This window comes from Xiphophorus hellerii, chromosome 24, assembly GCF_003331165.1.
Source record: "Xiphophorus hellerii strain 12219 chromosome 24, Xiphophorus_hellerii-4.1, whole genome shotgun sequence".
NCBI classification, from domain to species: Eukaryota; Metazoa; Chordata; class Actinopteri; order Cyprinodontiformes; family Poeciliidae; genus Xiphophorus; species Xiphophorus hellerii.
The window spans coordinates 13693922-13703147 of record NC_045695.1 but is presented as its reverse complement, the minus strand read 5'-3'; the positions used below and the strand labels follow the sequence as shown (position 1 = coordinate 13703147).

Genomic DNA, 9226 nt, shown 5'->3' with positions numbered 1-9226 from the left:
AACTTCTTCCCTTTGCTGTTTGCTGGCCATAGATTTTAACCACATCTATGGTAGTGAAATAGTTAAAATCCTAATTTAGCTCTAACGATGATTGAAGCTTCATTATTGCTTTAGAAAGTGTATTAAAGGTAAATGTTAACTATTTATTTTACAGTTTAGCGGTAAACGAACTACGTCTCCCGTCATGCTTTGCGCTTCCTCTCCCATAGGAAGTAGTGGAATCCAAAAAGTGTTCCTCCCATCATTTGGTGAAGGTAAGACTCCACACGTGTCGACGGTTTTAGCTTCTCTGTTCTCTCTCTTTTTTCGTTAGTAATTTAGTTTTTGTGCAAACTTTGCATGTTTTTCTCACTGTGACTCCACGCAGTGTGTGTGTGTGTGTGTGTTAATGTTTAGTTGCGTCACGTGTGTCCCCGCAGCTTCCACGGAGGGTCAGTCCACCCACGGAGAGCGGGGAAAGCACAGCAGGCGAAACGGGCTGCGAGTAATTCTTGGTTCATAACAACAGAGGTTGGTAAATTTTGTGCATGTCGACGTCTTTTTGCTGCTAGATTCACTTTAAAGTCAACAATATTTAGAAAAGAAACGCTTAAAAGTGATGGATGCAAATAAAACCTTCATTATTTTCTAGCGGCATTTTAAATCTGCTCCCAGCTTATTAGATGTACTTTTCTATCAGTTGGTTTCAGGAGGTCACATGAGCCCAGTGACTCCAATCAGAGTTGAACATGTTCAGCCAGGGTCCAACACTGGACTCTCTGTTATCCCAGAGATTGGCCCGTTTATCTTTACTCTGTTTCTGCAGTAATCTGGGGCTCCACATCAATGCCGATTGTGTTAAAAGTCCAGTTTCGTTTTTCTTCCAGCTCATTGGTTTGATCTCTACGATTTCATCGGACCTCCATCCCCTGGAAAAGGTCACGGCTCTTCCTGCTAAAGGTCAGCGCTTGCATGATTGCACGGTGGCTTCACACGGTGAGAGGAAATCCTCCTTCAAGTCGAATCTCTTGTGGTTCCAGTTGCGATGGCGGAGCGGGTTCTGGTGGTAGGAGGCGGGGGACGGGAACACGCGCTGGCCTGGAAGCTGGCCCAGTCGCCCCGGGTCCAGCAGGTTCTGGTGGCTCCCGGAAACGCAGGAACCGCCAGCTGCGGCAAGATCAGCAACTCTGGTACCTGAGGGGCTGTTGGACCTGCTAACTGCTCAACATAGGATGTATTTTAGCTGAAGTCACTTGACAGAATTGAAAACCAGAGGTGAGCATCTGTAGCTTTCTGTTGCGTTTCTGCAGAGGTGTCAGTGAGCAACCATAGCATCCTGGCTCAGTTCTGTAAGGACCACCACGTCGGTTTGGTCGTAGTCGGACCCGAGGCGCCGCTGGCAGCAGGTGGAGTCGATTCCAGTTTCTTATTGTGGGATCGAACCTCAGGCGGTTCTGACCCGTATCGTCTCTGCAGGTATGGTGGACGATCTGACGGCGGCGGGCATTTTGTGTTTTGGACCGTCGGCTGCGGCGGCTCGGTTGGAGTCCAGTAAGAGTTTCGCAAAGGCGTTCATGGAGCGTCACGGCGTTCCCACGGCTCGCTACGGCTCCTTCAGCGACCCGCAGGACGCCTGCAGCTTCATCCGCGGGTCCGCTCAGAGTCTAGTTCTCTACTGAAACCCAAATGTAAATGTTGGTTCTGAATCCATTTGGACTTTCTTCACAGCGCCGACTTTCCAGCTCTGGTGGTGAAGGCCAGTGGGCTGGCGGCGGGGAAGGGAGTCATCGTCGCCGGGGATCGGGACGAAGCCTGCCGGGCCGTCATGGAGATCATGAAGGTATGAAAGTACCCAAAGCACTCCACACCGAACTAATGCAACTTTAAAGAGTTTGTGCTAATTCCAAAAATACACAATTTGTGTAGGACTAAAATCCTAGTTCTGTTCTTGTAGGACGGAGCCTTTGGGTCAGCAGGAACAACGGTTGTTATTGAGGAGCTTTTGGAGGGACAGGAAGTGTCTGTGAGTTCATTTGACTTTCTCTATTTAATAGCCTTTACTAAAAACTGTATTAACTAAATGTTTTGGGTTTTTTTAAGTGTCTGTGCTTCAGCGACGGTACCTGGGTCTCTCCGATGCCACCGGCTCAGGACCACAAGCGACTCCAGGACGGAGACGCGGGGCCCCTCACGGGCGGGATGGGAGCCTACTGCCCCACCCCACAGGTTGCTAGGAGACATTAGCTAGGGTCATTTATCTGTTCTCTGGTTTATAGCTGATTTGTCCCTCGCAGGTGAGCGAGGAGCTGCTGCAGCAGATCAGAGAGTCGATCCTGCAGAAGACTGTGGATGGGATGAGGCAGGAAGGAACTCCTTATATGGGTAAAACGGTTCTTAACAGATCAAAGGGTTGTGAAATGAGATTATTGTATAGTTTAAAGGGAAGTCAAAGGGTGATGTAGGAAAAGTAAAGTCTTTAAGATTGTGTTGTGTTTCCAGGCGTTCTGTACGCGGGCCTCATGCTGACCAATCGGGGGCCAAAAGTTCTGGAGTTCAACTGTCGCTTTGGCGACCCAGAATGCCAGGTTCTGCTTCCTCTGCTGCAGAGCGACCTCTATGACGTCATCATGAACACCGTAAGCGGGAACCTGGCCTCTAACGTCCCCGTGTGGCAGCAGGGCAGCTCTGCTGTTACCGTGGTGATGGCCAGCGCAGGATACCCGGGTTCCTACGTGAAAGGGGTCGAGATCACAGGTGGGCCTGCTGCAGGGTTCTGGTTCTGGACCACATGTAGAAGTGTTTTGTGTGACTAATCTTTGGTGCTGCAGGTCTGACCCGGCTGCAGGAGGCCGGGCTCCAGGCGTTCCACGCCGGCACCGCCCTGAAGGACGACCGGGTGGTGTCGAGTGGCGGCAGAGTGCTGGCCGTGACGGCGGTGAGGTCGAGCCTGGAGGTCGCCCTGCAGGCGGCCAATCGGGGCGTGGCTGCTGTTGGATTCCCGGGCGCCGTGTACCGGCGAGACATCGGCCACCGGGCCATCGCTCACCAGAACCAGAACCGGTCTGTTGATGTTAAGGAGCTGCTGTAGTGAAATGTGTTGGTTATAAATATTCCAAATAAAGATTAAAGCTCTTAAAATTGACTTGGTGTGTATCAGTAATTATTTCCAGTTGTAAGTAGTTTAGTTTTTGTAGACATGCAGTGAAGATCGTTCAGGTTTACAAAATTTAAACCATTTTCCTCCAGCAGGCGTCTGACCTACAAGGACAGCGGAGTGGACATCGCTGCTGGGAACCAGCTGGTGGACATCATCAAGCCTCTGGCCAGAGCCACGACCCGACCCGGTAACGCTCTGCTGTTTGGTAACAGAGGGAGTGTTTGTTTCTGCTCCACTCATCTCTTTATTTCTCAGGCTGCGATGCAGAGCTGGGAGGTTTTGCTGGACTGTTTGACCTGAAGGCGGCCGGGTTTGTTGACCCGATCCTGGTTTCTGGGACAGACGGTGTTGGAACTAAGCTGAAGGTGGGAGTAGAGAAGTGTTTAAAGTGTATTATTTAAAACAAAGGAGAAATGTATTTAATGTTGTACTGCAAATAATATATTGCAGGGGGAAATATAGTGTTATTGTTTTGCTTCAAGCTTTTCAGTCAAATGTAGTAAATGAGTTCTATTGAGTGATTCCTGGTTCTATTGAGTGATTCCTGGTTCTATTGAGTGATTCCTGGTTCTGTTCCCCAGATCGCCCAGGCCTGTGGCCGTCATGGCGGTCTGGGTCAGGACTTGGTTGCCATGTGTGTGAACGATGTTTTGGCTCACGGCGCCGAGCCGCTCTTCTTCCTGGACTACTTCTCTTGCGGCAGTCTGGATGTAGAAGTTGCCGCCTCCATCGTCGGCGGCGTCGCCAAGGCGTGTGAGGCGGCCGGCTGCGCCCTGCTGGGTAAAAACCGACCCGACTCAGCCAGTCTGTTGCCCAAACGGACTTCATGATGATTCTGAACCATCTGACAGGCGGTGAAACGGCAGAGATGCCCGGTGTTTATGCTGCCGGAGAGTACGACCTGGCCGGGTTCTGTGTCGGCGCGGCGGAGCGGGGCGCCTTGTTGCCACGGCTACAGGACATCTCGGAGGGAGACGTGCTGATCGGCGTGGCTTCCTCTGGGATTCACAGCAACGGCTTCAGTCTGGTCCGTAAAGTTCTGGAGAGAAGCAAACTGAGTTTGAGCTCTGCTGCTCCGTTTGGGAACCAGGACCAGACTGTCGGTCAGTTTCTTTTAAATAAAGTTTTATGTCAATGTTGTGAGTTTAGAAAAACCTTTACTACATTTTAATCATTTCTTTCTAGGCGAGGTGTTGCTGACTCCTACTAAGATCTACAGCCGCCTGCTGCTGCCCGTCCTGCGCAGCGGGGCGGTTAAAGCCTACGCTCACATCACCGGTGGGGGGCTTCTGGAGAACCTGCCCCGGGTTCTGCCCCAGGGTCTGGCAGCAGAGTTGGGTGAGAGGAAAGCAGACAGACTCATTGTAATGAGTTTAATGGAAGGAAGAAAGTCTTATTGTGGTTTCTTTCAGATGCGTCCCAGTGGAGGATTCCAGCTGTTTTCTCTTGGCTCTATGAAGAAGGATCTCTGAGTGAGGAGGAGACGAGCAGAACCTTCAACTGTGGGCTCGGTGCGGTTCTGGTGGTCGGTCCGGCTGATGCTCAGAAGGTTCTGTCTCAGCTGCAGGTCCATGATGAAGCCTGGGTGGTGGGCTCTCTTGTTCCTAAGCAACCAGGTTAGAAAACAAATGCACTTGTCAACATCTTAAGGTTATGTTTAATCTAATGCATATTAAACATCCTTTTTTCCAGATGTTTCTTCTGTGGTGGTTTTCAACCTGAAGCAGAGCTTGATGAATGCTGGGACTGTGGACGTAAAGGAACATGGTTTCCATGGAAATCAAATCACAGCACCCAAGAAGAGCAGAGTAGCAGTTCTCATCTCTGGTACAGGTGTGTTAGAAGTCTTTATGTCATGTTTAGCAGTGAGGCTCCTGCTGCAAGTGCATCTTTGTTTGTCTTCAGGTACCAATCTGCAGGCCCTGATTGATCAGGCTAAAGCTCCATGCAGCTCAGCAGAGATCGTGTTGGTGGTTTCAAACAGACCTGGAGTTCAGGGTCTGAAGAGAGCAGCGCTGGCCGGCATCCAGACCAGGGTAGGTTAGGATTCATCCTAATTAATGTGAAGTTTTACTCATCTCTGTTTTTGTCTTCCAACAGGTTGTGGATCACAAGCTGTATGGCAGCAGAGCTGAGTTTGATGCCACCATTGACCTTGTCCTTAAAGAGTTTGGAGTGGAACTGGTCTGCCTTGCTGGTTTCATGAGGATCCTGACTGGGATCTTTGTGAAAAAATGGCATGGTAAAAGTCTGTTTATGTGTAAAGTTTTATTGTGTTTAAAAATAAAATGTATTTTTGTGCTGGTTTTTTCTTTTGTACCCAAGTAACTGTAACTTTAACTTTAGGGAGGCTCCTCAACATTCATCCCTCCCTGCTGCCTTCATTCAAAGGGGTCAATGCCCAGCAACAGGCTCTCCAGGCCAGAGTGCTGATAACTGGGTGCACCGTCCACTTTGTAGCTGTAAGTGTTGCGCTAACACATATAAAGCTCATCAAATAAATCCACACAATAAAAGTTCTTCTGTTCTTCTAGGAAGAGGTTGATGCAGGCGCCGTCGTGGTCCAGGAAGCCGTTCCGGTGTTGGTTGGAGACACAGAGGAAAGTCTGTCGGCCAGAATCAGGGAGGCCGAGCACAAAGCGTTCCCTAAAGCTCTGGAGCTGGTGGCCAGTGGAGCGGTGCAACTGGGACCAGATGGAAACATAGTCTGGAAGCAAGGGCGTTGAACTGTCTCTACTAATGCATGTCTGACTAATGATCAGAAACCATAGTTTACAATAAAGTACATCACTGTCAATTGTACTCCTTACATTGAGGACTCTTACCTGTCACCTCTGCTGGTTTCTATGGAAACGCAGGACCGACAACCTCTCATTCCCAGCTCTGGTTGACAGGCGGGTCTCTCCTTCCAGCCCAAACTGGCTCATTAACCCGATAATCTCCTCTGTGGGGAAACAAAGCCTTTAGTTTCTCATTAGGATTACTTTTTGCATCATAAGCTATTCTACTGACCTGGCTTGTTCTCGGCGATGGTGACGAGGTAAAACAGGCCTTTACTGGAGAGCAGCTGAGGAACCAGAGGGAGGAACCTGTCGGTGACCCGTCTGCCTCGCTCTCCTCCGGCCCACGCCGCCTCTACACCTCTGCTGCCCACCTGAACGGTTCAACAGGTCATTAGATACTCATCTAAGAATTTATCTATCTAGCTACATACATACATACCTCTTCTGATGGAGTGACCACATATGGAGGATTGAAGAGGACGACGTCCACCTTCCCACCAAGTCTTGGCAAAAGATTCTGCACCTGCAAAACAGAGATCATTTTACTATTTCAAACATTACTAATTGCTTCCTTGGACTTACAATGACACTGTGTAACTCTTTCCTTCATAATGCTTTGCTAAAGTCACACTTTCATTAAAAAACATATGCATAAACTTCTGGAACTTTTCTCCGTGATCTGTACCAGGTCTGTGATGACGGGCTGCAGGGCGACCCGGTTACAGCAGGCGGTTCTGGCTGTGCACTGAGCTGCAGCTGGATTCACGTCGGTGCAGCTGCAAGTCACAAATAACATTACAGGAGAGCTGGTTTGACTTTACTGTCATCATGCAGCACTGCTTACTTTTTTAGTGAGTTTCTACATCTTCAGTTTTTGTAATGACGTTCTTCTTTTCTGAAGCAAACCATCATACTATGTCATTCTTTATCTGCATTAAGAACATGGCACTGTCTCTTCAATGGTTCCTATCAAAGTAGGCTTCATTTCACAAAATAATCTCCATGTTCTTAAAGAGCAGATTATGTAGCTCTTCCTGAAACCTTTTCTGATTATTTTTACTCCATTTGAGGAATTTCTTTTTATTTACTACATGTATTGATAACAGAGTGAAGTGAGGTGAAGGAAGAAGTAACTTTAACTCTGTCTGTTTTACTCATTTGGAGTCTAGAGGCTAACAGAAAGAGCTGAGATCACATTTGACTTTGAAACATATTTTAATGACAAAATAATATATTTACACCATGGCCTAAACAACTTTACATACAGATTCCTGATGACTCTCAAGAGGGAGGAGTTTGTCTGCTATCCCCAGGCTTTGTGTTAATTGTTGCCTGCCACCATAGAGCTACTACTGAGAGTGAGAGGGAAGCTGTGAGGTCACATGAAACATCTCTGGACCAAGTCTATTGAGTCTTAATGTGTGGTAAATTCACTACATATTTATGTATGTAAAAGACACACTCTACTGTGATGAAACTACACTTTTATATAATAATAGATAAAAACACACATACATAGACTGCTCTAATCCTAAATACACAGAGAATCAGTGCTGCGCTGTGGCTACATATATTAACATTAACTAACTACATTCATATTATTATGATCTTCAGTATTTGCCAATAAACACCACTCATTTTATTTGGTTTTTTGGTCTTCATTAATTCTACAAAAACTTCTGGATTACATGGATTACAGTTGGGAATGCTGATATTGCTTTTTACAAAACACAATGTTTGTTTTGTCCCCATAAAAGCACATTTTTCACTAAATACTAACATTCAGGATCTGAATCGGCCCCCGTGGATGTTTCGTGGTTCACCTCGTGAGTTTTTACATGATTTTCTCAACACTTTACTTTTCCACACGCGTTGAAATCTTCCCACATTCAAACCTTATTTAAATTACCAGACGATTCTTTGCGCTGATTTCGACAATAACATGTAAACAGTGGTGCGTTTTTCCTACTATCGTGTCTGCAGGTCATAAAGTGTCAGTGACTCACAGGTAAAGAGCCGAAGGTCCGACCACCGACGCCAGAAAAGCAGAAACCGCTCCGGAGCCGCTGCCCACCTCCACGCACACGCAGGGGCTGCAAAGAGCGTGAACGGCCCACAGTTACACAACGATCACGGAAACAAACATCATCCACAGGGGGAAAGTGCAGCCGTGCCTCATCTGCTGCAGCGTCTCTGCATCTTTCTCCAGCGCGTCCATCAGCAGGAACGAGTCCTCCGCGGGCTCGTACACGTCCTGGAAGCTTCCGCGTCCGGCGTGGGAGTAAACCGGCGTGGGGTAACTGCTGCTGCTGCTCATGTTAGCCACGTCATGTACAGAAAACCCTGAATAACAGAACACTAGTTCTTCTCTATAAACGCTTTCTGCTGTGATCTGCCAAACAAAAACCATGTGTTGGTGTGGAGCGTTTCGTTGGTGTCCAGCGCCACCTGCCGCCCAGGAGGAAACATTACAAGAGCGGCCGCATTTCCAAAACTGCTACGGTGATGCTTAAACCTGCCAGTCTTCATGTCCATTATAAGAACCGTAAACCACCGTTTAAGAAACTGGATTAAAGTGGAAGATTCGCCGTTCTGCATAATTTGATTCTTCTGAAAAACAGAGAAATACAACGATTCTTTTTTTCCCCATCAAATACATTCAGATAATTAGACATTTTTAGTTCTCTACATTCCTTCAAATTCATATAATTTGTTACATTCTGATATACTTTTAGAAAGTAAATTATTTGCATGTCCTTCAAACACTTGCAGGAGTTCTCTTGAGTAAGCAACTGACTGAAGAAATCACTTTTAATACTTTCATTCAAAGGATTGTGAATATTGCACATAATTTCTGCCTTTTATGTAACATCTTTACTTGATGACATCCTAAAGTTCTACCATCATCCAGGTCTAGTTTCTCGGGTTGTTGAGCCGTTTCGTGTCCCTGGATCTGAGACGGTGGCTCTAAAACAAGACACTCTAAACCTCCTTTCTTCTAAAAATGCAGCATTTTAGCTTTCTGTCAAAACACTACACATATTTTTTTTAGAAAGCTTTACTTTAATACATAAATCTATTGTACATGATCAGCTTTAGCTCTTCATAACAGTCAATATGGCTACCTCTCTCTGGATAGGCGCTAATTACATAAAGTGACCGAGCGAATGCATGAAAATGTTTACATTCTTTCATCTGAATATTTGATCTGCTAAACATTCTAAGAAAAAATCACAACTTATGAGTTTTTTTAACATACATAATGCATGGTTACGGTCATAACTCCAACATAACATGCATTCCAAAC

The 9226-nt window shown here is 46.8% G+C and overlaps 2 protein-coding genes across 6 annotated transcripts; one reads left to right on the top strand and one right to left on the bottom strand.

Annotated features, from left to right (window-relative positions):
• Nucleotides 1–35: 35 nt before the first annotated feature.
• Nucleotides 36–5945, top strand: LOC116715899 (trifunctional purine biosynthetic protein adenosine-3-like). 3 transcript variants are annotated; one of them, XM_032556626.1, is made up of 23 exons: nt 36–254; nt 420–510; nt 867–939; nt 1020–1169; nt 1290–1385; nt 1456–1630; nt 1708–1819; nt 1934–2002; nt 2080–2205; nt 2274–2361; nt 2479–2733; nt 2808–3039; nt 3229–3323; nt 3392–3501; nt 3718–3916; nt 3988–4239; nt 4322–4474; nt 4549–4752; nt 4829–4969; nt 5042–5172; nt 5237–5378; nt 5483–5598; nt 5671–5945. In XM_032556626.1, the coding sequence occupies exons 4-23, from the start codon at nt 1025–1027 to the stop codon at nt 5860–5862; spliced, it is 3033 nt and encodes a 1010-aa protein (XP_032412517.1). In that variant the 5' UTR covers nt 36–254; nt 420–510; nt 867–939; nt 1020–1024; the 3' UTR covers nt 5863–5945. The 3 variants fall into 3 exon arrangements, with proteins under 3 accessions (XP_032412517.1, XP_032412515.1, XP_032412516.1); XM_032556624.1 differs by having other exon boundaries at nt 3226–3323; XM_032556625.1 differs by lacking the exon at nt 36–254 and having other exon boundaries at nt 400–510; nt 3226–3323.
• On the bottom strand, nt 4496–8677 carry LOC116715927 (methyltransferase N6AMT1-like). 3 transcript variants are annotated; one of them, XM_032556692.1, is made up of 7 exons: nt 8094–8677; nt 7926–8012; nt 6605–6695; nt 6359–6442; nt 6149–6290; nt 5962–6080; nt 4496–4740 (listed from the first exon to the last, which is right to left on the bottom strand). In XM_032556692.1, exons 1-6 carry the CDS (start codon nt 8327–8329, stop codon nt 5965–5967), a joined length of 756 nt encoding a protein of 251 aa, XP_032412583.1. In that variant the 5' UTR covers nt 8330–8677; the 3' UTR covers nt 4496–4740; nt 5962–5964. The 3 variants fall into 3 exon arrangements, with proteins under 3 accessions (XP_032412583.1, XP_032412584.1, XP_032412585.1); XM_032556693.1 differs by lacking the exon at nt 4496–4740 and adding an exon at nt 5692–5843 and having other exon boundaries at nt 8094–8344; XM_032556694.1 differs by lacking the exon at nt 4496–4740 and adding an exon at nt 5692–5820 and having other exon boundaries at nt 8094–8344.
• Nucleotides 8678–9226: the final 549 nt, after the last annotated feature.

What these genes read in the sequence shown, in the direction of transcription:
- LOC116715927 (XM_032556692.1), bottom strand. Translation starts at nt 8,329, where the DNA reads ATGGTTTTTGTTTGGCAGATCACAGCAGAAAGCGTTTATAGAGAAGAA. An exon ending in GGACCTTCGGCTCTTTACCT is followed by an intron (nt 6,696 to 7,925) that starts GTGAGTCACTGA and finishes TGTGACTTGCAG; the next exon opens with CTGCACCGACGTGAATCCAG. An exon ending in TGGTCACTCCATCAGAAGAG is followed by an intron (nt 6,291 to 6,358) that starts GTATGTATGTAT and finishes TGAACCGTTCAG; the next exon opens with GTGGGCAGCAGAGGTGTAGA.
- LOC116715899 (XM_032556624.1), top strand. Translation starts at nt 1,025, where the DNA reads ATGGCGGAGCGGGTTCTGGTGGTAGGAGGCGGGGGACGGGAACACGCG. An exon ending in CCTACTGCCCCACCCCACAG is followed by an intron (nt 2,206 to 2,273) that starts GTTGCTAGGAGA and finishes TGTCCCTCGCAG; the next exon opens with GTGAGCGAGGAGCTGCTGCA. An exon ending in CAGAGCCACGACCCGACCCG is followed by an intron (nt 3,324 to 3,391) that starts GTAACGCTCTGC and finishes TTTATTTCTCAG; the next exon opens with GCTGCGATGCAGAGCTGGGA.